Source organism: Dromiciops gliroides, chromosome 4 (genome assembly GCF_019393635.1).
Source record: "Dromiciops gliroides isolate mDroGli1 chromosome 4, mDroGli1.pri, whole genome shotgun sequence".
Classification (NCBI taxonomy): Eukaryota; Metazoa; Chordata; class Mammalia; order Microbiotheria; family Microbiotheriidae; genus Dromiciops; species Dromiciops gliroides.
In genome coordinates, this window is record NC_057864.1 from 104,655,803 (window position 1) to 104,682,689 (window position 26,887).

At 38.6% G+C, this 26,887-nt stretch overlaps 1 protein-coding gene across 2 annotated transcripts; it reads right to left on the bottom strand.

Moving 5' to 3' along the window:
* Positions 1–59: 59 nt before the first annotated feature.
* On the bottom strand, positions 60–20,293 carry ELK4 (ETS transcription factor ELK4). 2 transcript variants are annotated; one of them, XM_044001305.1, is made up of 5 exons: positions 19,913–20,293; positions 13,291–13,506; positions 11,460–12,341; positions 10,487–10,603; positions 60–8,446 (listed from the first exon to the last, which is right to left on the bottom strand). In XM_044001305.1, exons 2-5 carry the CDS (start codon positions 13,495–13,497, stop codon positions 8,348–8,350), a joined length of 1,305 nt encoding a protein of 434 aa, XP_043857240.1. In that variant the 5' UTR covers positions 13,498–13,506; positions 19,913–20,293; the 3' UTR covers positions 60–8,347. The 2 variants fall into 2 exon arrangements, with proteins under 2 accessions (XP_043857240.1, XP_043857239.1); XM_044001304.1 differs by lacking the exon at positions 19,913–20,293 and adding an exon at positions 15,291–16,309.
* Positions 20,294–26,887: the final 6,594 nt, after the last annotated feature.

Sequence of the window (26,887 nt, forward strand, 5' to 3'; positions counted from 1 at the left end):
CAACTAGCTTGACTTTGATTCTTGGCCCCAGTGAGTAACATAAGATAAATACAGAAGCATTTTGTTAAAAATATTTATTAAAAAAATACAATTGTTTTGCATGTCTGGTTGCACATATAACTATTAACATATATGCATGATTTTTGACTTGAATAAATTTGCTACAATGCTTTTCAAAGCCAGCTCGCATTATACAAAGCCAATCCCTCTGTCAGTTCTTACACAAAATAATTTTCTAAAACCTATTTAATTGTTTAAAAAAGATACACATTGCCATTATAGCATGTGTGCACACACGTGCACAGAACTTAATTTTTTTTAAAAAAATCACCTGATTATTCAGGGCAGCCCCTCACAAGAACTGGAGATGCACTGGTTATCAATGATACTTTTTTCTTTTAAAAGCAGCATGCTTTAAAGCCCTCAAAGTGCAAACACAAACCCTTTCCTCATTGATCTAATCCTTGCAATAAGGTCTCTGTTATGTTTAAACATAAAAATTCTGAATTCTGGCTGTCCAATAGTCCTGATCAACCTTGACGACCATCCCTTTATTATTTCCCCACCGTGCATCAGCACTGCTCAACCAGAAGACATAGCAGTTTCTTTCTAGTGGCACCATCAGCACTAATAACATTTTTTTTTTTTGCACTTCCCACCCCTTTTCATGTTGTAACACTATGAAAGTCTCCCTAATGTCAATTGTACTGGGATTAATAAAGACCAGGGATTAATCAACATTTCAATAGTTATCTAGCTTTTTGTTTTGTTTTACTACATATGTACTTGCATTATACACTAGCAAAACAAGCATTATTTCTTTACAATGGCAGTAGATACTAGATATTAAAGTACAATTTCAATAAAATGAACAGGGAAAAAAAATTACAAAGGAGCAACTGTTCCCAGTTAAGTTGATTTAAGTATAAAAAAAGAAAGCACTCTTAACAATTTTTCATTACCACATATCCCAAACTAAGACCTCGTTCTGAAATTATGCATCTTCTCTGATGCACCCTGTCCGTGTTTATGTAGTAAAATTCTCACAGGTAGATATGCTTTTGAAAAAACCCACTCCATGGACTAGGTGAATGAAATCCAAGAGTGTAAATCTGTTTAGTCTCAGTTAATTCTAAGTTCTTCGTTTCATCAAAGACATAATCACATATATTACTAACACGAGAATAGCTCAACCAATGAAATTTCCAAAGATTAATGGTAAAATTATTCCCCATTGACTAGTCACTCCCAACTGTCTCTTGTATTCATATCCTTTTCATTGACACCAAAGTGCTCTTTAGCTGACCCAATGAAACAAGAACTATGGAGAATTTACTAGTTCTTCTCAAAGTAAATCTCTAGATAGCCTTATTTTTTGAGCCAATTCCTGATTATTTGTTAGAATAAGAGACAAGAGATGAAAAGCTAAAATATAGAAATAAGACATTTTAAAGCTTCATTTTAACTAATATTATCAAGCTCTTCATAACAAATTCTTAAGCCCACAGATATAAAAATTAACTTATGAGTTCATCTGCTTAATTTCCCCTAGCCACAATAAAGGAAATTCTCCAAAAGCAGAAGGAAAAGAAACAGTTGTAGGCTGGATGTAGGATTTATACTAATAATAAACTGGATAAACAGCCCTTGAGTAACCAAAAATTAACTATATCAATTTATTTGCTATCTCTTAGAAATGCATCTCAGATAGCTTCACTAATACTGTACAGGGGAGTACATAAAATATGCCACTGTATCACAAAAGCAATGAATGTAATGTACATAAGGCCATCTGGTAACACTGCACCAAAAAACAAAACTATATGAAATGTTTTTAAAAGGGACACAATTTCCCTCTACAATACAATGAACAATAAGTAACAATGGTTACACAGAGAAGAAACTTGAAACCTGATACGTTACAAAGTTTTGTGCAATCCATCAATAGCAAGTCATAAAAATCACATTCTATACAGCACAATTTTAAAAGTTTGATATTTAAAAACATTCTAGCCAAAATACAGCTCAAGAAGCCTAGTAGAATAATCAATTTTGTGAATCCATTTGCCCCCCTCCCAAACAGTACAAATTCCAGAAATTATAAAATAGTAATAACCTCCACTCCCTGATCCTCTAAAGCCTTCAGTTGAAAAATTAAAACAAAAAAAGTTAAGTGCTTCCAGTTATGAAAACAGTGCTAAGAATGGTGCATGACGGCATGACAAGTAGATTTACATCAGCAAGCAAATAGCATCCTTACCTGTAGTCCAATCATATTAAGTTATTTAGTTTCCTACAGTTTTGGCCTAGCTTTAGGTCATCCTCAAACCAAAAGACCCTAAATCTGCCCTAAGAGAACCCTCCCAGGGTCCTATTACCCGACTGATCAAGGTAAGGAAGGCTGAGAACAGTACTCATCCCAAGGTATTCTCTTGACTATGGCATTTCTCCTTTCACTGACAATGCACTGTTCAAAGGGTTAAATTGGGCAACAAAGGCCAACTTCTAGTCATTCAATCCATGGTCACATTTCTGTATTTTAAGAATAGTAATTTCAGTATAAACCCCTATAATTATGCTGCAAGCAGCCTGATGGAGAAAGTCTCAATGGAGAAGCAAAAGTAAATGAAGAGTATCATTTAAAAATTCTGTTTGCCCAATCTTATGCCAATATAACAGATCAGAGTATAAGATGATTTTTCAAAATTACATGTCAAATAGCACTGAGTTGTTGTTTTTAAGTTGGCAAGCAATAATCCATATTAAGGCCTATGACTTTGTACTTACTGGTATTTTTTAAAATAAGAAATTGAAATGTGCAAGGCATTAAACTTTAAAAAGTGATGTGATAACTGCAAAGTGCAGCAAAATTTTAGTTTTAGTATAAAATATATAGCCTAGGAACCACCCTAGTCTAAAGGATGAATATATATATATATATCCCTCTGAAAAATAGATTATATATATATATATATATATATATATACACACACAAACACATCTACTTAGCCAATATGACTGGGAAGGAAATGGTCCAGTCTCAATTAACTATTAAAAAATAAATTTTTTAAACTCGGACAAAACTGTCATATGTATACTATACCTAGGATACCAGAATCACTATCATTTGATATGTTTGCTCACTTTCCCATAAATATTCTAGTTAAAGTTTTCATTAAGCATCTTAACAGAAGTTTGAATTTCCTGTTCTTTATAGAGTGCCTAAGTTAAAAGCCAATATTCCCTCTCTCACAAATCACTTTCAAAATGTTAAGTATAAAATATAACAATTTTCTGGCAGATTGTTGATTTATTCCTTACAATATTTTTTCAGAAAGGTGCCTCTAGAAAAAAGATGGTAGCTCTCAAAGGAATATTTATTCTACATCAGAAACTCAGATATGTTCAGTTTTCAAGCCAAAACAAGATCTTCTTACGAAGAGGCTATACCTAATCCCTAAAATCAAGTCAAAACCATCCCTTTTCCTTGTTTACTAGGCCCCTCATAAGAATTCTAGATTTCAAGGTGCAAAAGCTTCAGTGGTGGTTCTTCTCATAGGCTAAGAAGCAAAGCAGGTTACTTTGTTTTAGGAAGTACAATCAACATTTGAAAAACCACCACCCACACAACCTATCTTGGACATAAAACCAAGCAGGCATATGTAACAAGATGCTTTAAAAAAAAAAGCCTATTGTCCAACTAGTTCACTGGCTGGAGAAAAATAATTAAAGTTAACCTCTAATTCATTTAAGCTATTATGGATGGAAAATTAATTCCATCGAACTACCCTATGCAATTCCTTTAAGAAATGACAGTCATATTCCTTGACAGAAAATTCTCTATCCACATCCTCCCTGCTTTTCTACAGGTCTTGTCATTGATCTGGGGCTTCAGGTTTTATCTGCCACTCCCATCAATTCTATTTTATATATAAGGTTCTAGATACATCATAAAAATGGCACTTGAGAAAGCACAAGTCTGTATTTCAAAACCTAATTCATCATTCAACAAAGGTCAAAAGAAGAAATTTAAATAGAATAGATTAGAAGTGAGTGGTAAATAGCATAAACTCATCCCTAAAACAAATCATCCCTTTAGAACCTAAAAATGTTCCCTTACATCCAAACAAAATCTTCCAATGAAGCATGAAAATAGGCCACATAAGTATACAGTAAAATAATTTGAAACAATCCTGAAATTCGTAGTAAAATGTTTATACAATGGCTAAACATAATTTATAGGAATACCAGTAAAATGAAAATTATAGTCACATGGTTAATGGTGAGGGGGAGGAAATGGGAACATGACTGCCAATTGCAGACTTACATTTTACCTAGTTCATTTGGGCCTTTTTATTTGGCAAAAACTTTTTAAAGAGAATGTTTCGTAGACATTAATGGCACACTCATGTACAAAATTCCAAATTTGTTATGAAGATGTTTACATAAAAGGAAAACCCTAATACAAGAATAATCTACCCCACATCATAAAAAGCATACATGATTTTTTCAAGGCTGAATTTAGAAGTCATATATTAAAGGACAATACTGCATGAATGTCTATGAGTGTGATTAAACTGATTGCACAGTTTATTATCAGAATACAGAATCAGAAAACCAGTGTTTCAGTATCAGCAAAAAGCAATGTTGTCAGACAACACGTCATCATTCAATTTTGGGTGTGCATGTAAATTTAGTGATGCTATCCCCTATAAAGTACTGGAATTCTAGGGTTCTATTTATCTTTCTAAGCCATACTAACAAACAGTCTGGAAATAACTAATTAGAGTTTACAGTGAGCTCTGAATTCTCACTCTCTGAAAAAACAGCATATATATATATATATATATATATATATATATATGCCTAGGCCCTTAAAGGGCTCTTCCAGTTAAATTTAAGTCAATTCTCTAATATTCCCTACATGTATTTCTGAAGCTGCTGAATTTACTTTTCCTTCTAGAATATAAGGAAAACTTCCTGGGTTTGACTAGGTACCCTGTGAAAGTGCTGAACCAAGAGTCCTAGAGATTTAAAATTCTCTCCATGGAACTAGAAAAAGCAAATACTACAGTATCTACCTCCCTCAGAACCAGATTATTCTGGGAAGCAAATAACCACAAAGAACCCTGGACATGGCACCAGGAGACAAAGGTCCTAGCCTTAGATGGTGCCAAAAGAATAGTATACAGTATACAAACTTCCTAAAAATACTTAACAACCATATCAAATTTCCTTCCCTGAAGAGCTTTAAAAATGTGTTGAACATACATGGTTTGAATAGTTTTACTAGAAGGAGGGAGATTAGGCAAAGTGATCTTGAGCCATCCTTTGCAATTCCAGGATTATATTATAAATCAGTGGAAGTTTTCATCTTATTATAACATATATGTATCAATCCCAAATTACTGTAACATAACATCTTAAGGAATAAAGATTACTAGCAACAGACTATAATTTGATTTTGAATATAAGGCAGCATAATATCTTTAATGAGGAAGAATACTTTGAGAAATGATGAAAAAGCTGTTACAAGGTAATATGGGTCAGACGGCAAAGAAAAGATAAAGAAAGTCAGTCTTGCAGCAGAGTTCCTACTACCCAGTTCAACCAGCTTCCCTTCTTTCACTTAGGCTAATAGATGCCTAATAGCATTCATCCCAGTAATATGATGGATAAACAGATATAACTAATACGCATATCTGTATCAACCCTCTCAATGACTACTGATCCTAAATGGGATGTTGCCTTTCTAATATCTCTACATTTCCTGAAGATTCTGATAGTGAGTCTTTGCCTAAAGGAGGTAGGTCAGGAACAAGATGATCATGCCAGCCTTGTTCAGATGAGTTATAGTTGGAAACTTCTCATTTTTGAAAAGAACAGAAAGACTCCCAATGATGAAAGAATCACCATCTTCCCTCAAAAAAGGGGGATCTCATGAAAAGAAAGCAGATCACCATCAATCAACTATGGCTACACAGCTCTCTAAGGCTGCAGGGACAGATATATTTAAAGAAAACCAGGTAAAACTGGCTTCCATTAAGCTGCCTTTAATGGTGCCATCTAGTTCCCTGACATCCCTATGCTTGAAGAAAGAAAATGCACAGAGACCAAAGATGTGATCTTGGAAAACAATTCAATGGCTTCATTCCTCCATTAATTCATGAAAATAAAATTTTCTTTAGTGCTTAACAATTTTAAAACTCCCAGGTAACTTGAACCCCCAGCAACTACTTATTACAAAGTATAAAATAGTAATCATCATAATAAAACTAGCTCAAAAAGTGCTATTGGAGGTTTAATTTTCAAAGAGATGTGCAAACTAAATAATCCAAACGCCTGTTCCGGGTCACTACCTACAGCTACCTTTCAGCATTGCTATTGCACATCTCAGGAGTGGATGGATTCACATGCTGATGCTCCACAAATGAGCTAGCAACATACTTCCAAAACTTCAAAATATATGAAAGCAGTTCCCTGAATATACCCTTTCCCTCCACTCCCAGTCAATCAAGCTACATATTCAATTTGATCCACTAGGCAGAGAAAAAGAGACTTTTAGGACAGAAAGACACCATTCCACACCAAAATTGGGCGAGCAAGTAATGTTACAAAATCTTGAGATCTCTGGTTGCACGAGTTATTATGAATACAATCTATACCAAAATTACGTAGCCAGCTACTTTCTCCTAATTATAAAGTCTCATACATAAGAATCTCTATACAGTATAAAAACAAATTTAAAGTGAATTTTGTGCAGCTGGAAGGTGCTGAGTTGACTTATTGTCATCTGGAATCCTTCGTTTCTTTATCCCCAGCACAAGCAGTAAGCATGCAAGTTTCTCCCTCAGCCCATTAATCAGTGTGATACAATCTTATGCTATCCCTAGTACTGAAAGAGAAATTCAATCTGGGGAAGTTATCTGAATCTAGACTTCCAGGCCAAAAATATCAACACAGTACCCAACTATGATGCTGGCCTCAGTCCAGTTTCTTGAATTCGGAAAAGCTACATTCACCTCACATGGACAGGGAATGATTTCTACCACATGGTTGATGTTTGGCAAACTAAACCAAGTTCAGTGACTCTGAGATGAAAGCCTGCATTTCCCATTACCTGAACAACCCCAAAACAAAGCATGGGTATTCTTAAGTAAACTCCCCACCCATTACGATAAAAATATTCTTAAAAAATAAGTACTTCTTTACCTCACTGCTGATTTTGAGGACTTCACTTTTCACCTTTCTCTTACATCTTCAAAAATATCACAACTTCAAATTTTAAAAGAAAATTTAAAAAAACAATGCACAGCAGAACCTGAGATACTATCAACAGAAACGGGTCCTGTACTTTGGGTATCTTCTTGACTGAAAAAGCCATGTTCTTTCTGGTTGTTCAATTAGGCATCTTAACTCAATATGTTCTAAGTTTTCAATAATGCAGCATCATCCTCACAAGAGCCTATCCATCATCCACAGTACTAGATTCAGGGGGTGTATAACTATACCACCCAGAGTATGGCATAGTCAATGTTTCTATGCTGGATGCAGGGTCCCATCTTCTCCAAGAGTCTTCCAAGCACTGTCTTAGAAATCAGTGCCCATCACTTCAGATTGAAAGAGTTCCCCTCAGGGTGAAGCAGAAAACTAAGATCCCATACTCAGTTGACAGGTTCAGACAAGTTCACACATGGCTTATGGTAACAGAGATTCACCCTGAAGAAATGTAAACTAGATGCCTCTTTCTGGTTGCTTACATAGACTACAATCACTGCAAAACTGTTTGTCTCCTGAAAAACACTATTAAAACCCCACTCTGTATGAATGAGTAATGCTTCTTTGTCCATGACCATTTTTCAGTTATAACTGACAGTGTATTCATCGCGGTGTGAAAGAGGAAACAAAGCATCTCAAGATGTTGCCAGTTTTATCCATTTGATGATTTCTTGAGATAACCTATTCCTGTGACTCTCCTTCCTGACAACAGGTCCCAGTAGCCAAAATATCATTCTTGTTCTCATCTGCTCATATCCAAACACTATTCCATCTCTGTATTTCCCAAAAAACTCCTTTTACCCAAAATGAAGAGGGAAGATTTTTTTTTTAAAAAGGAGAGGCAAAAGGGACAGGTGGAGTCTAGACTCCAATTAAGGCTTTTCCATACATAGTCCCAACTTGAGTCCTAGCAAAGAAAACTCTCAAAAGGCATTTTAAATGGGAATGGCAAAAATCACAATAGTCCATTATCAGCATTGTGGAATTACAAACATCTCCTTTTAAATATGATCATGCTGAATGTCTATTTCTTCTTTTCTCCTTAGTTCTCTTTCCACAAGTGTAAGTGCTATGTTTTTTGCAGATCTGGAGAAAAGGGGCCAGGTGTGGATGGTCCATCCAGGCTAGACAGAGTAAATGACCCATGACTGTTCAGGACAGAAGGAAACTGAGAAAGAAAATAAAACACATTATAATCTTATTACTCAATTTTAACTTTCATTCTCTGTCTCTACTGAACTTAAGGCACAATAGCTTCTGCAGGAGCTCACAGGACTAATTTCTTGCCAAAGGTAGTTACTGTTGACCATCAAAGCACATGCCCTGACTACAGAAACTTTATTTATAAAAATAAGTTTCCTTCATAAAATTCAAATATTAACACTACTTAACCCATTTTCCTATAATAGGAACTGAGAACAAAAATATACTGATCCAATTTTAGGCCACAAAATGTTATCTCTTTTAAAGGGGGAAAAATGTAGCTAGGGAAACAGATGTGTATATCTATGGGGAAAAAAAGCCTATATATTGTATTACACTGTACTATATTGTAACCTGAACCAAGCTTTTTTATAAGCCAAGCTTAGGCAAAAATACAACCTATATTCAGACAGTCTCCCTCTTTCTAAGTTCATTTTCATAACAAAAAATAAGAGTTACTGTTACAAAGTTGGAAGCCAGCTGATAAATCAAATCCAATACTGTTATTGCCTTTGCTTCTCTTACATGTCCCTTTCAGATACCATAAAAAAGCAATGGAGGGGCAGCTAAGTGGCGCAGTGGAGAGAGCACTGGCCCTGGATTCAGGAGGACCTGAGTTCAAATCCGGCCTCAGACACTTAACACTTACTAGCTGTGTGACCCTGGGCAAGTCACTTAACCCCAACTGCCTCACTTAAAAAAAAAAAAAGGCAATGGAAACTCCCTAAAATTGTTTCACTACAGAGTGGAATTTAGTAAAATGCCAATAATGGAATCCATCTAAGTGGGTTTAATTACTGAGATACCCAAAGGACTTCATTATAGGGAAGTTCTGCCTAGAGTTTTCATGTCATAGATCCTGAAGAAAGTGATATAGGAAGGTTTCAGTCTATTTGTGGTTTCCAGAATGAAACCTCATGAGGTTTCTTTCTTTGCAGACCATTCTATAAACTCTCAATTATCTCTGCTAATAAAAGGCAAGGAAATATGGACAAACAGAATACAGAAAATCTCCAGGAAATTTAATTTCAGTCGATAATTTATGGCTCATTTACTAACTTAAGGGAGGCAAGTAGCTGGCTAGAACACTGAACCTGGAGACATGGGATCAAATCCTGCTTCAGATATTATGTGACAAGTCATTTAACCCCTGTCTCAGTTTCCTCATCTGTAAAAAAAGGTATAATAAATCACCTATCTCAAAAGATTGTTGTGAGAACCAAAGGAGGTAAGATAATCTAAAACATTTTGTAAACCTTAGTGTTATATTGTGTGTCCCAAAAGTCTTAGTGTAGTCTAAAAGCTTTTAAAGCTTAAAACTGCACTAAACTGTATAAAAACTAGCCATTATATTTGAATTTTATTTCCTTTTCCCTTATCCCATCTACTCAGTGAAAGAACATATAAGCAGTTAAATGATCAAATAAAGTAAAGACACTGAATAGTCCTTAAAATGGATAACCAATTCCTGAATCTTTATGAATTAAGGATTTCTAGATCAGTGAGTTAATATATTTAATAGCTACGCTTTCAGGGAAACTATAGAAAGCAAAACCTACATGTTTTTTAACAGAATAAAGGCTAAAGACCTCAAGATCTTGTTATTTCTCAACTAACAAAACTCACTATATTCAATCTGTTAGGATTGAATACACTTAGCTATATTCACCCCCAAAATGGGTCCTTCTAAAGTTTAGAATGGTGGAAGAGATTTCAGGAGGGTCATCAATTATTTAAGTATTTAACAACTGCAGCTCTAACTCAAAATCATATATGAAGCAACAACAACAAAAGGAATCTTGCTATAAGGTGGTTTTTATCACAAATGCTTGTTGTCTGTTACTTTATAAGACTAACAAATAAGAGTTGGGAATCAGAAACCTATGTATTAATTACAAGCTGCAGAGTGAACAATGAGACACTGTATTCTTGCCCTGGTTCTCAATTTTAGACTTGCCCCCATTATATAAATCCTGAAAACAATGAAACACAGTCTATAATTTACCTGGAAAAGGGTGTTAGCACCTTGCAGTCTGGCTGGACTTAAAGGAGCAACAGGACTGAGAGTGCTCCAAAAGTGGATACTGGAGAGCAAGGGACTTGGCGTCAATAAGATAGGAGTCTGTAACACACAAACAGAAATATTTACCAAATCAAACCACTGATATCCCAGAGAGTGTCACATATACAATAGCCCAAAGCAAAAACTGTTCTCCAAATATGAAAAATACACAAAAGGCAAAACCTCATCACCACTTTAGCAGCCCAAGAAAAATAAAGGCAACAATAACTTCTTTCTCTTTCTTTGCAAGGGCTTACCCAAGTAAGAGAACTGATTCTGATCCACTGGTTCTTTTTTCCAAGTGAAAAAGAACAGAAAGTAAGACTCATTCACATAGGTATATTTTCTCCTTAATGAAGAGAAAGCCTGAAACTAACATGGGAGTAATCTGCCTATAAAAATGTTATGTGGGAAGAGCAAGTTAATGAGTATCTAACGTAACCGTGCAAACCTGTTACACAACATCATACTGGCCATTTTTAAGAGTTCTCACTCAGTACCTATTGTTTTCTAACATTGAAATTTAACTACAAAAAAGCTTCAGTGTTAGAAAACACAATCAGTGTTTTTGGTCTTCACCAACATCCAATTTTACATGGCCAAAAAAAAGGGAAAGAGATCCATATTTACATGGGGAGGGGACCCAAAGAGGTTGCTTGCCTTTAAAACAACATCTGACATTCTTTTAATACCAAAACTTTTGTGAGTAGTTATATAGCCTAATTAAGTAAAAAAAAAAAAGACGGGGCTGATTTAAAGTTTAAGTATGACTCAAAGGGTCATACTTAACCTCTTCAGTGACTATAAGGCAAATTAGAAGGTAGTAACAGACTGAGAGTTTAAATTGTGACTAAATTTTTTCGTTTAAGTTGTGTAAAAGCAAACAATCCTGACATTAAAAGAAGGGAAGAGCTACCTGTGAAAAAAGTGCAGGAGTAAGAGAAGCCGTAGGGAGAGAGGGACTCAATATTCCCAGGGGGCTTGGATCGCTGCCTGTGATCACCAGAGTAGGTGCCAGCTCTAGCCCTTTGGGTTTCTTGGACCTTGATGAATGATTTGTGTTCTCTTTCTCTAGCAGTGCTACCTCCTGGTCTTTGGGCTCCAATGAAAAGTTCTGAGGGAGGCCCACGGACTGAGAAGCCACTGAGTCAATGTCTGTGTCAATGTCTAGATCTGCATTAGGACTCAAGGGTGGTGAAGGTGATCTGGAAGGATCCTGCAAAGAGGGAGAGATGGAAGAAACAGGAGGTGTGGTGGTAAAAGTGGTCATAATATAGGGTATGGAAGGTGGAGTTTCTGGAGAAGACAATTTTTGAGGAACTAGAGTCTCCAAGGCTTGGAGGGTTTCTTCTGGAGCTGTAGAAATAGTTGGGCCAGCTGAAATGGTAGAAGGAATAGGTGCAACTGATGACTTTTTGGAGGGTGTTGTCACAAATTTGATGACTGAAGGTGTTGGCTCCTGGGGAGATTTTTTTTCTGCCAGTTTCTCAGCTGGATTCTCAATTTTTATAGACTTGAAAAGCTTTACATTGGAGGAGTTCAAAGAGTTGAGAGTAAATGAAGAGTAGAGGCCAGAGTGTATATAATCATTGCGGCTAGAGGCCTTGGCACATGGCTGAGGTGGCTTCTCTTTCCCTCCATTCTCCAAATCTTTTGAATTGCTGATGACTTCATTGAAGCCTGAAGTTTCACAGTCTCCCTCAATCCTCCCCACAGCCATTGGATCCATGTTCAAAATCTCTGGGTAAGAGACAAACTTGTACACAAACTTCTGACCATTCACTTTTTTGATGATATTCTGTAGGTAAATAAAATAAGCACATTCTTATACCCCCCTCATTAATTTAGTTTCTATTCCTTAGTTCAAGTTGTCAAAATACTTCTTACATATATGAAATTCTCCAGTAGAGAAGTTAAGACACTTCAAAATGCAAAACAGGGAAAAACATACCAACATCTGAATTATTATATAATAACAACACTGACGTCCTGAATAAAAGTTGGAATATTTTAATATTCACAACCATACAAATCATAGGTCAAAAATTGCTAGATTTCTGATCTTAAATAATTCCATAGATGTAAACTACACCTATCCTGAGAAAGTAAAAACCAAGCCACTGTAATGAAAACATTATACTCCTACTAAGGATCCCAATTACCTCAGAAACCCAGGTAATTTCTTATCTAGTAAAATCACATTCTGAGGTTAATGAAATAAAGGTCAATGCTTAACTCAAAGTAGATAGTAAACATTTGCTGAACTATTCTTTTGATCCACTTATTTTATCATCATTTTGTCATCAGAATGTCTTTTAAATAAGTGTAAATAAAATAAGGAATATATTTTAGCAAAGAAGGTAACTCTATAATGTCATTAATAGCCATTTATTAATGATTAATTAATGATTCCATGTACTACAGATTAAAGAACTAAAAGGCCAAATGCAGATAAAAACATTGTATAGTAAAAAAAAAATCAACTTATAAACATGAAAAAAAAATCTAGCTAGAAAAGAAGTCAAGTCACTTGTTCTTTTAAACATAGCTACAACCAGTAACAGTATCTGTGGGGGGAGAATACAAGGTAAAAGTCTGCAGATATACAGCTGGAACATATGAACCCTCAATCCTAAATTAAAAACTACAAAGGCTCTACATCAACTTTTAAAAAGAAAACCTAAGATATTAAAGAAACAATGCTTCATTGAGCTGTTTAAGCAATCAAGAATTAGAATTTAGATTACCTTTACATAGTAGTATCTGAGAGCTCGGCTTAGCTTGTCATAATTCATGCTAGGTTTGTTCTTTCGGATTCCCCAGAGTCGAGCCACCTCCTCTGCTTGCAAAAGCTTGAACTCCCCATCATTAGAGGTCCAGCAGATCATGTGCTTGTTCTGAGGCTCCTGAAGGAGCTGAAGGAGGAACTGCCACAGTGTAATAGCACTGTCCATAGCAGTGAGCTGGAAAAAAAGAGATAAGGTATAATACAATGACTTAATAAAAATCTCTTTGCCTTCCCAACAGTCAAGAGGGAAAGAAAATTATGTTACTTCTAAGAGTAAAAATAATGGTTGCCAATAGAAAAAGGCTTTGCTATAAATTCTAGTTTAAAACCTCACTGTTGTACTCATTTGGGAGATTCTAATCTTGGCATTTACTAAATGCACTGGGCTGTCCTGAGGACAATAACTGTCAATGACACTCCCCTTTAATCCCCTTCCCCCTCAAGTGTCACAGCTGTCATTTATGGATCAACAGGCAGCACTAGTGATTCAGACATCATATTCCTTGGTTTTATTTCATAAAGTCAATCATCATTCTATGGTGTTCCACAAGGATCATACATTTAAATATGAAAAGGTCTTTATTTGATCATCTGAACCTTTTAAAAGAAGAAAAACTTCAAAACCTCAAGTTTTAAGATCTCACTGTGATGACAACCCCTTTCTTTAGATGGTGAAGCAACTTGGAAATTCTCCCATGATGTTATTCATACCATAAAACTTCAAAACTGTCTGCTAGAAAGATCTTGTTCTTTATAGAAGAAACCCAGGCTTAATATATGTTCCCAGGAAGCCAATAACTAGAAAAGTTCCCAAATAAGTTAGCATGGAAAAACCCTTATCCTCATCATCTAGAAGTGAAACCTGAGCAAGTTAACATCAACATGATGTTTAAATACAAACAAAAAACCCAAGTCTATCAATTACTACTTAACACTACCCTGAAGTATGGTAAAGGAAGTTAATGCTTCCAAGTCATTCATTAAGTTTGTTAGGGTCCCTAAGTTATAATTAAAGTAAAATTCAAAAAATATTTATTGTTCATCTACTGAGTATAAGGCACCATGTAAGGTGCTGTAAAGAGAGGCAAAGATCAGGAAAAAGATAGATAACATTCTTATGTTGCTCTACTTCTTTAAAAAAAAAATCAAGTTAAATTTTATTTTCCCTCCTTCAAATTCTCCCTTGCCAAAAAAAGGAAAAGAAAACTCTTGTAATAAATAATGGTCGAACAAAAATTCCTCTAATGGCTGTATCAAAAAAATGTGTCCCACTCAATATATTCAGTCTATCACCTATCAGAATCATTCTCCCTCATTGAACTTCTGGGATCAGAGCTGATCAATGCACTGATTGGAGTTCTTTTAAATCATTTAAAACAGTTTTTTTACAATGTTGTTGCATTAACATACAATTTTCTTCTCTTTCAACTCACTTCCTTCTGTATGAGTTCATACAATCCTTCCCAGATTTCTCTGAAACCGTCTTATCACTTCTTACAGCACAAGTCTTCCACTACATTTAGATATCATTCTCCAAGTGATATACAACCTGCTCTACTTTCTGAAGAGTTCAAAGTGCTAACACTCTCCAATTAATCCACAAGGTTATCAAAATATCCATTAAGTTTGTTGAAGTCCTACTTGCCCAATTGTACAAGAACACTAAAGCTTAGCAAAGAGAAAATTATTTCTAAAACTACATGCCATGTCAACAGAAATCACTTTTTTTAGACAATTGAGTTTTATATACCTTTGGAAAAACTGCTTTTCAGGATAATTAACAGTGACCTGTGAAGGCCTACAAAGTGTTATCATTAACACTAAATAAGGATGCCTCAAAATCAACTCCATTCTGGTGTTTACACTTGGGCCAATTAATGTGTGCTAGTAGAGCTTTGTGTATTTGGAACAGTCCAAAGGCAGAGGCATATTCTTTATGAGCTAGAAAGCTATATTTACCTGATTCATATTCTTTTTGGTCATATTTCTAATGATCAACGATGGTTCTTCAGGAGAGTATGACTTCGGTGATGCACAGGACTTTTGTTTAAACAAATATTGGCCAGGCAAAGTCTGTTAAAATTGCTATACATTGTTCCTAGTAAATATTAACTAAAGCTGATTTCCACATACTCATCAGTTTCATAAAGAGAATGCTACAGGCAATTGAGGGGGAAGGGAATGAAAAGCAGGGTCTCTGTGTTCATCATAATTTCAACCTACCTTTCTTGACAAACTGGACTAGTCACCATTCTCCCAAAGCATTTCCCACTCTCCCACTTTTGATTGCTTCTCCCTGTATCTGGAATACTCTCCACATTAAAAAAAGTTCATCAGCAGCTGTTGAAAGTCTATTTCTACCAAAGAGCCCAAATCCAAATGTCCTCCTCCAGAGAGGTCTTCCCTGATTTCCTACCAAGACAAAAGTGCTCTTCCTCATTTCTACAAACCCTTCTAGCACCCTTTTATAAGATCATACAATTTTAGGAGCAGCTAGGTGGCGCAGTGGATAGAGCACCAGCCCTGGAGTCAGGAGTACCTGAGTTCAAATCCAGCCTCAAACACGTGACACTTACTAGCTGTGTGACCCTGGGCAAGTCACTTAACCCCAATTGCCTCACCAAAAAAAAAAAAAAAAAAAAAACCATACAATTTTAAAACTAGAAAGAAACTTAAGTGGTCGTGTACTCCAATCCCTCATCTTGTGGGAGAACTGAGGCTCAAATATTCTTCTTACCTCAGACACATATTAGCTGTGGGACCTTGGACAAGTCATTTAACTTCTTTCAGACTTAATTTTCCATATGGATAATAGTTCCTACCTCACAAGGTTGCTGTGAAGATCAAATGAGGTAATATGTGGGGGAAGGGCGGGGTGTGGCTTGCTGGATAAGAGCAAGAATTAGAGAAATGAAGATGTTGTAAAAAATAAATTACATCAATAAAATAAGATTTTAAAAAGAGAGAATACCAGATTTTGAGTCAGAATATCTGAGTATCAAGTCCCAACTCTACTATTTACAAGCTTTTTGTTTTTGTTTTTTCGGGGCAATGAGGGTTGCCCAGGGTCACACAGCTAGTAAGTGTCAAGCGTCTGAGGCTGAATTTGAACTCAAGTACTCCTGAATCCAGGGCCAGTGCTTTATACACTGCACCACCTAGCTGCCCTCTATTTACTAGCTTTGTGACCATGAACAAATCACTTAATTTATCTTAAGTCCGTTTCCTCACCAGTAAAATGGGGATAAATAATACCTACACTACTTCATAAGATGTGTAATACAGGAAACACTCTGTAAATTTAAAATCATTGTCTAAATGTGAGTGTTATTTTTTTAAATGATGAGAAATTAAGCTACAGGCATAACTTCATATTTGGTCATCAATTAGTGAAGGTATTCCTGAGTCTATCAGTCAATATATTAAATGTAGAAGCCATATTACAGAATACATCTTCTCTGGGCACTGAATGACTTCAAATACATCTAACACATTTGGAATTGGAGATGTTGGGAGCGACAATCAAGGAAAGAGGAACACTGCTATGCTGAAATGAATTATTTGAAGTGATAGTGCTTCTTTAATTGGTACTATCCTATTCAATTAGGACATCAAGCTATTCTTTGGTTGAAATCTTAGCTGGACCCCCAAGTTTAGTTGGCTACTTATTCCTCGTATCCAATTCTTAAATGTGATTTCCTGAAATTATGGTATGAAGATTTCAGTAATTTTTTTTTTAAAAGACAGTTTGTTTTTAACACATTCTACTCAATCACCATGCATTTATTAGGTGTCTACTATGTTCAAAAACAAAAATGAATCATTCTCTGCCCTTGAGGAACTTATATGAGGAATGACAGTGCACACACATATGTATACATTATAAATACAAAATATATAAGGTATTAAGTGGGAGGAGCAGCTATCAAGAAAACCTCACACAAGAAGCAATGTGGTATAGAAGAAAAAATAACTATTGGCTCTGGAGTCAGTGGACCTGGGTTCTAAGCCCACCTTTGATTTTCCTACCTATAACCTTGGTCAAACCTTCCCTAGTCTCTATTTCCTCATCTGTAAAATAAGGAGGATAAACTAGATGACCCCAGGTCCCTTTCAGCTCTAAAACTATTCTTATGACTCTCAAGAGCTTATAGGAAGAAAACTTAGATTTAGAAAAGCAAAGATGCTCTTATTCTTGTCACTGTGGCTCAAACAGGAGAATACATTATATTTTCATTTCAAGATTTCTTCAAATAGAGCTTGAAAGAGGGGACACTTGTGTTTTCTTCAGCACAAAGACAAAAGGAGAAAGATAATGATCTTTTCTCAAAAATTAGTTGGGATTAACACAGGTGGGATCTTGAACATGTTGCAACTGAATCTACAATGAACATCTAAAAGCTCTGAGACTAAGAAAATCCATATAAAGGCATGATTTCTTAATTCTGAGAAAAAGGCTAATTTCTATATCAAAGTGTAATGGTAATACTTTCTTATTATGAAAAGGAAATCTCTAATTAAGTGAGACCTTTTCCAACCTAAACATGTTTGCAATACACACAGTTCAGTTGCTATAGTGATACAGAGCATAACTATTTTTCAAAAAGGTTTTTTTTAAAAACCTTCAATTATAGCTAAAATAAAACAATCTGTTTATTAAATGGACCAAAATTGATACTGAATTATGATCATAAAAAACTGAGAAACTCCTAATCCCATGTGTTCTCAAATAGTACTAAAAATATATAACAAAAGAATACAAATAATAGTATTTGGAAAAGATAATCATACTTTATTAACAATGTAACTGATTTCCACTTAAGCACTTTTGAAACAAAACTGAAATACAAAAAGGGTGGAAGATTAAGTTAGAAAAATCAAAATTCATCAAGCATTTTAATAAAGATACTACTAGAGAAATAAATGTGAGTTATAGTATGTTAAAGTTTATAATGTACTTTTCTCACAATCATCACTCTATCAGTTAAATAGCTGTACTAGGATTTTTTAAAGGACTTGTAATTTCTTAAGTGTAAGGAGTTCTGAGAGGTACCTACACTACCAAAAGCAAATAGGCACCTTTTCTCTAATTTAGTCTTAAACTTTGCCTAGGGCTGAGTGGTAAAGTGATTTTCTCCAAATCTCCAGACTCAGGTCACCACTCAATTTCCACTAGGCCAAGTTGCCTGATGATTGCTCCTAAGTGACAGAGAAGGAAACTGAGACTTAGCAAAATTCAGTGACTTTCCCAAAGTCACACAGCTAGTAAACATGAGAGCCTGGGATTCCAATCAACGTCTTCCAGAACCAGGACACCACGATAATTTTTCTAGAAGTAAAATTATTCTTCCTACAAGATCAAACCATAAAAAAGGGCATGACCTAGCAATCTAAGAGTGCAATAATGGTTTGTGTGCGTGTGCCATACACACACATTTCACAAATTGCACCCTACTGATTGCACTGAAATGCATAAAACATTTTCTTTGCCAAGAAAACCCCAAATGGGGTCAGGAAAGGTCAGGCACGACTGAAACGACTGACCAAACTACAAAATAAACATCAAAAACCCAGAGCCCGAAAAAGAGCAGCAGTATCTCTTCTGGTTGTATCAGACAACAAACAGTCCCTGTTTCCCTGTTTCATGGTCCAGATTAGGGGCCATCCTTCCACCTCAGTGATTACTTCCTTCTTAAATCACTTCTACCTCTCTGAATCTCTCCTATATCCTTATCGTAATACAACCTGTTGTACTGTTATCTTGTCCTTCCAACTAAGCTGTAAAACTCTGGCGGGCAGGGACTGGGATCCTGCTTCACTTTGGCATCCCTGGCAAGCACCTAAAGTAGCCTATTGGGGCATAATCGCAAGGAGAAAAACATGTTCCTGAGCAGTCGCCTTCCTTCTAAGTGCTACCGCCAGCCTTGGCACAGCTGTGCGTTATGCAGAAAGTGAAATTCTTCAAGGGTAGTCTGAAAAAGAAATGAAACTTTACACCGGATGAATAGCCAGCCCGGGGAGAGGAAGAAGCGCAGATGACCGTGCGCCCCACAGGAGATCAAAGTCCTGGGAAGAGCTACAACCTCCCCGGGCCTTGGTAAGTAATCAGTGGCTCTACTTTCATTTTCCGACTTCCTGCCACCAAATAAAATCAGACTCGCCCCCTCCCTCCCTGCCCTATACGCCACTGACAACGATGCTTTTGTTGGGGAGTGGGGTGGGGATGCGGATCGCGGCGCCCCTCTCCTCCCGTCCTCTAGGCGGGCTGGTCCCTAGGGACCCAGCAGAGGATGCACCTCCGAACATCCCCGCGGTCGTGGGCGGGGTGGGGGATGCGGAGCCCGCTCGAACAAGAGCGGACGGGGGTGGCGTGGGATGGGGGGGTGACGGCAGAGAGAGCGCGGGGCCCCAGGGGCAAGGGGCGCGCCCACCCCGCTCCCGCCCCCGCCGGCCCCACCCCCAAGCCTCGGGGAGGAGGGGGCGCTGGCTTCCTGCGCGCGGCGTGGGCGGCGGCCCCGAGAGCCCCGCTGGGCGGGGGCGCCGAGGGGGAAGGGCTGGGGAGAGGGGCGAGGCTCACTCACCGAGGGCGCGGGGTCTCCCTCAGGTCCTCCTCTCCCTCGGGCGGCGCCGAGCTGCGGCTCCGCCGCGGCAGCCGCCCCCCGCCGCCGTCTCCTCACGCGGGCAGCCCACGGGCGCTACGGCCGCGGAGGCGGCGGCGGCCGAGCCGAGCCCGCCGGGCGCCCACAGTCGCCCGCATCTCCCGCCGCAGCTCCTCCCGCCCTGTCCCCGTCCTCCCTCCGCAGGCACGCACACGCACGCACAGCCTGGGCTGCCGAATCTGGCTGCCGGGCCGCTAGCCGGCCTCACCGACCGGCCAGCGGGCGGATGGGCGGGGGCGGGGGCGCGCGCTCGGGGCGTTCCTCGACTCGGCCCCGCGGCCGCCGCGTCTCGCCTCAGCTGCTGCCGCCCTCCAGCCCAGAGGCCGACCCCTCCCGGCCTCGGTAGCCGCCGACGTCACTTCCGGGGGTGGGCCTGGCGGGCGGAGGGGAGCGTGCAGGGGCCGCCGCCCCGACACCCCGTCGGAGCCCGAGGCCGGAAGCGGGTGGTGCGGCAGCTACGGTCCCCCTCCATGACGCCCACCCCCGAGCACCCCGACCCGGCCTTGCCAGGAAGGGGTATTTCCAGGGCCCCTGGCCGGCCTTTCCCCCGCCATCCCAGCGTCGTACCCCTCCCCCATTGTCCCGGTCCCCGGGATGTCATCAATCTGTAAGCATTTATTAAGCGCCTACACGTGCCAGGCACCGTGCTAATCGCTGGAGGTACAAAAAAAGGCCAAAGAAAGGCCCTGCCCTCCAGGGACTTGAAATTTAATGGGGTAGACAGCATGCAAAGGAGTATATACCAAGCGAGCTACCGGCCAGATAGATAGTTCACCGAGAGTAGGTACTGGAATTAAAAGTCAGCCATCCTGTAAACATTTATTAAGCACCCACTGTATGCCCGGAGCTATAGGAAGCCCGCCCTGGGGCTAGGAAAGAGGCGGACTTTCACTCTAATGGGGAGACATGCATACATACAAACAAGTGTATACAAAGGAGCTATGGCCAGGGTAAATTTTGTTATCCAGTCATGTCTTGTAGCCGCCTCTTCCTGATACTGTTGGGGTTTTCTCGGCAGAGATACTGGAGTGGTTTGTCATTTTCTTCTCTAGCTTATTTTATAGTTGAGGAAACTGAGGGAAACACGTTAAATGACTTACTTGTCCCGGGTCACACAGCTAGTTTCTGAAGCTGGATTTGAACTCAAGAAGATGAGTCTTCATGATTTCAAGCCCATTGTTCTATCCACTGCTTGACTAGCTGTCCTCTAAAGAGGATAAATGAGAGAGAATTAGAGAGGGCAGGCACTAGCCTTAAAAGTCAGTCAATAAACGCGTACAATATTAAGCATTTACTATGTGTATGGAACTATGGTAAGTGGTGGGGATAGAAAAAAAACCGCCAAAGATAGCCGCTGCCCTCAAGGGGCTTACAGGCTCAGGAAAAAAACAACATACAAACAAGTTTATGCAAGGCAAGCTATAGACAGAACAAATAGGAAATAATTAACAGAGAAGGCACTAAGTAGAATTAAGAGGAAATGGGGAAAGCCTTCTGCAGAAGGTTGAGACTTAAAAGAAGCAAGAAGGTGGAGATGAGGGTGAGCTTTCTAGGCATGGGGGAGACAGCCAGAGAGAATGTCCAGAGCCAAGAGATGGAGTGTCTCTTTTGTGGAAGAGCCAAGAGGTCAGTCACTAGATGGAAAGAGAGCCTTTGGGTAGAAAGGTGTGAGAGTTAGCATTTACATAGAGTCTTTAGGGTTGAAAAGCACTTTGCAAATATTAATTCTCATTTTATTCTAATAACTACCTAGGTGAGATCATTATCCCATTTTACAAGTGAGGAAATTGAGGCAGGTAGAAATTAAGTGACTTTCTATAGGCCACACAGCTAATAAGTTTTTTTGGTTTTGTTTTATTTTTGTTTTTTTGGCAGGGCAATGACAGTTAAGTGATTTGCCCAGGGTCATACAGCTAGCTAATAAGTTTTTGAAGCTGGATTTGAACTCTTCCAGTCCTCTATTTCACCCTGTCACCTAGCTGCCTGGAGGGAGCCTGCCCCAGGGGTCAGCCAACAACCATTTATTAAGAGCCTACTGTGTGTTGGACACTGTGTTAAATGCTGGGAATACAAAGAAAGAAAGAAAACATGAATACTTCCTGCCCACAAGGAGCTCACAATATAAGGGTGCTATGCAAACAACTATGTATCCAAAGATATAGATATATTCAGGATAATCTGGAAATAATTTCAGTGAGGAGGCTCTGAGATTAAGGAGGATTGGGAAATGCTTCTTGTAGAAGATGGGACCTGATACTTGAAGCCAGGGACGCTAAGGGACAGAGAGGAGCAGAGAGCATTCCAAATGTGAGGGAAGGGCAGTGACCGTCAAGAGATGGAGCATTCTGTTCAGCATCACTAGATCATGGAGTATGTTGAGGACAGTAATGTATAAGAAGGCTGGAAATGTAGGAAGAGACTGGGTTATGATGGGCTTTAAAATCTAGACATGGTTTCCTAATTGATCCAGGAGGTGATAGGGAGCTACTGAAATTTAGTGGAAGTTGAGGAGAGGTCAGACCACTTTAGGAAGATCAATTTGACAGCTGAGTGGTTGAGGGACTGGAGTGGAGAGAGACTGGAGACAGGAACACTAATCAGAATGCCATTGAAATAGCCCAAGAGGGAGGTGATGAGGGCCTGCCTACACTAGGGTGGTGCAGCAAACAATTCCATGTCCTGTTACCGCAGCCATCTCATCAAATACCAGGTTTCTTGGGGTAAAGACTACAGTGCCTCTGGCAGTTTAAGAAAGCATGTATTTTAAGAAAGTATATTTGAAAGGAATAGCAAGTTGTGCAGAGTAGTTGTGCAATTTCATGTACAATCATCTTTTTTATTGTTCTGTGATATGGAAATGCTTGTTTTATTCCATAAATTAAAAAATAAAATAGTAATTAAATAGATGAGAAATATTAAAAAAAAATTTTAAGTCTATCACCCCAGAATGCCCCAGATGCTTAATAACTACTAAATGGGCCCTTGCTTTCACCTTCATACCTCCTTACTGGCTAAAAGAAAATCTATATAACCCCCACAGGCCAACAAGGAGTTTCCCAATTAAAGGGATTTAAGGGACACTAATAAGTTAGGAAATTAGGAAGTATTTAAACAAATCTTCAAGGCATAAAGTATAGTAGATAGAGGACCTAGAAGCAAACTCTGGCTCAGCCGATTGCTACATGTGTGACCCTGGGCAATCTATTTTGCCTTCTGGGTTTATAAAATGACAGAATTGGAACAGATAGTCACTAAGGTCCCTTCCAGTTCTAAAATCTTTGAAATGGCCGGTTCTACCGACTTTCTGGTCAATGCAGCAAACATTAAGTGCCTAATATATTCAAGGTGTTGTGCTAGGTTCTGGGAATACAGAGAAAGATAAAGCAGAAGCCCAATTCTGAAAGAGCAGGCCCTCTAGTATAGAAGAAAAACTAAATGGTATGAACAATTTGAGAAACCAGAGGATACTTTCTTCAGGGGAAAGGTAGTGGAGACCCTCAGGCTTCTGGAGGCACCTGAAAGCTTTAAGGGAAAGGAACTTCAACAGATGGGATGGAGAAATCTGGTCTAGGGATAGGGGACAGGTCTAAGCTAAGGCATACAGAAAGTGAGGGCAGGGGTGAGCAGAACAGGGAAGGAGAGCAGTTTAATTTGTTCTTTTTTTTTTTTTTTTTTTGCGCGGGGCAATGAGGGTTACATGACTTGCCCAGGGTCACACAGCTAGTAAGTGTCAAGTGTCTGGGGCTGGATTTGAACTCAGGTCCTCCTGAATCCAAGGCCAGTGCTTTATCAACTGTGCCACCTAGCTGCCCTGAGAGCAGTTTAATTAATTTGACAGGGATTTGGAGCATATTAAAAGGAATTGTATAAAATAAAATGGAAAAGGTAAATGGGAGCCAAAATGAGAGGGATTTTGTGCCTTCTGTGCATTTTTCCTGCTATACTCTAGGAATACAAATACAGAAATGAGAGACAGTGGCTGCCTTCAAGGAGCTCACATTCTTTTTTTTTTTTTTAATAATAATAAACATTTTAATTTAAAGTTTTGAGTTCCAAATTTTATCCCTCCTTCCCTCCCTCCCCTCCCCACTCCCTGAGGCGGTAAGCAATCAGATATAGGTTATACATGTGCAATTATGTAAAACATTACCATATTAGTCATTTTGTATAAGAAAGCTTGAAAAAATTAAAGAAAGTGGAGAATAACATGCTTCAGTCTATGTTCAATCCATATCAGTTCTTTATTTAGAGGTGGATAGTATGCTTTATCATTAGTCCTTTGGGATTGTCTTGGATCATATAGCTGAGAATAGTTACGTCATTCACAGTTCTTCATGGAACAATATTGCTATCTCTGTGTACATTATTCTCCTGGTTCTGCTCACTTCACTATACATCAGCTCATACAAGTCTTTCCAGGCCTTTCTGAAACCATCCTGCTGGTCATTTCTTATAGCACAGTAATATTCCATCACCATCATATACCACAGCTTGTTTAGCCATTCTCCAATTGATGGGCATTCCTTTGATTTCTAATTCTTAGCCAGCACAAACAGAGCTGCTAGAAATATTTTTGTACAAATAGGTCTTTTTCTCTTTTGGGGGAGGTCTTTGGGATGTAAACCTAGTGGTGGTACTGCTGGATTAAAGGGTATGTACAGTTCTGTAGCCCTTTGGGCATAGTTCCAAAGTGAGGAGCTCCCATTCTACCAGACCCTTATTTGTATCATGCATCTTTCTGGCACTCCAGTGAAGCCTATGGACCCCTTCTCACAATAATGTTTCAGATGGAGGAAATGCTAAATTTCAGTTAGAGGTTGACGATATAATTTTTTTATCTTCATCCAATTTCATGGACCCCCTGAAATCTTTTCACAGCTATGAATCTATTGATCTAGAGGGACCCAAACTATTCATAGACAAGTATATACAAGTTAAATAAATACAGAATGATTTCTACACATCCATCTTGGCTTCTCTGCGATATTTGACCCTGGTGGCCATCCTTAGTTTTCACGGTACTGGTTCTCCTAGATGAGTCTGTTCTTTTTCCATTTGGCCTAACTGTGGAAGTGTACCCCCAAGGCATTGTCCTGGGCCTTCTTCTCTATAGTCTATTGCATCGTTGACTCATTACCTGGGAAGCCCACCCAAACCCCCAGATCTTTTCCAGACAAACTGCTATTTAACCCTCTTTCCTCCCCTGCCACCCTTTGTATTTGTGAAGTGGATTTTTCAACCCAATTGTAAGACTTTACATTTATCCATATTTAATTTCAACTCATTTGACTCAACTCAGTGATCTAGCTTGTCAAGATCTTTTTGTATTCTGATAGTCAGTTTGCTATTTCAGCTTTAGGTCAGATGCAAAATTTGATAAGTCTATGCCTTTACCAGTCACTGATAAAAGTAGATGAGGACAGAATAAAAACAATTGGATTTATTGCCTTCTGGTACAGATGTTATTTCATCAGTGTAAGGACCTCTTGGTAAGGAAAATCCCTCTACTAACACAGATTGGCAACAGTTTTGCAATTTATGCTTGGAAGAAGCCTTGAACAGAAAGGTGGTATCTTGCCCAAAGCCAGTATGTGGCAGAAGCTAATCCACATCTTCCTCACTCTGATGATTTTCCCACAATACCATACTGACTCTCAGATTTATCTATAAAGAGATCATTGGTAGGGGCAGCTAGGTGATGCAGTGGATAGAGCACCTGAGTTCAAATCTGACCTCAGACTGTGATGTTTAAAATCTAAATTGTGGTCGCCTTAAATTAGAAGCTTCAGCACCAGTCTTTGGGCATTAAACATTTATTAAAGCATAGTTATTCACAAGGAGTTCAGAAGAAAAAAAAAGTCCTACCTAGTTCCAGCCTGGTTGGGTTCTTCCTAAAGTCCTCCTCCAGGAGCCTGCTTTAATCAGGCACTCTCTCCAGCAAACTGATTGTGGAAGCTTTTTATAGGTCTGGAACAGAGGTGGTCCTTACACACTGCTTCAAGCTGATTGGTTGACATCATCCAAATCCATTGGTTCTGAAGGTGTTCTCAAGGTGTGATTACAATCCAGTTAACTTGAAGTAGGCTAATCAGTAGCTAATCACTCTCACTTGATTCAATCAGTCTAGATTAATTTCCAGGTGGGTCTTTGAGTATCTGCTAAATCTCATTATTTCATCACAAGACACTTGACACTTACTAGCTGTTGTGACCATGGGCAAGTCACTTAACCCCAATTGCCTCACCAAAAATAAAACAAACACAAAATTTTTAAATAAAAAAAAAAAGAGATCACTGTTAACCTTTGGGGAAAGGGGTTTTTTTTGGTAGAGAAATCATCTAATGTCTAAGTTATAAAAGGTTGAGAAGTCAGTCAACAACTATTTATTAAATGCTTACTATATCTCAGACACTATGCCAAGTTCTAGGGATGCAAAGAAAGGTCAAAAAATAAATACTGTCCCTGCTCTCAAGGAGCTCACATTTTTATAAGGAAACAACATGCAAATAACTAGGCATATTCAAGACATATACAATATATGGAAGGCAATTTTATAGGGAGGGGGTCAAGAAAGATCTACAGGGGGTTGGCTAGGTGGCGCAGTGTGTAGAGCACTGGCCCTGGAGTCAGGAGGACCTCAGTTCAAACCTGGCCTCAGACATTTGACACTTACTAGCTGTGTGACCCTGGGCAAGTCACTTAATCCCAATTGCCACACACACACACACACACACACACACACACACACACACACATCAAAAAAAAAAAAAGATCTACAGAAGACAGAATTTGAGCTGAATCTTGAAGGAAGCTGGGAAGATTAGGAATCTCAATGGTGGAGGGAGAACATTCCAGGCAAGGGGGCCACCTGGTGCAAATTCACAGATTTGGGAGATG

What these genes read in the sequence shown, in the direction of transcription:
- ELK4 (XM_044001304.1), bottom strand. Translation starts at nt 15,314, where the DNA reads ATGACCAAAAAGAATATGAATCAG. An exon ending in CCAAAAAGAATATGAATCAG is followed by an intron (nt 13,507 to 15,290) that starts GTAAATATAGCT and finishes CTTTTTTTCCAG; the next exon opens with CTCACTGCTATGGACAGTGC. An exon ending in TCAGATACTACTATGTAAAG is followed by an intron (nt 12,342 to 13,290) that starts GTAATCTAAATT and finishes ATTTACCTACAG; the next exon opens with AATATCATCAAAAAAGTGAA.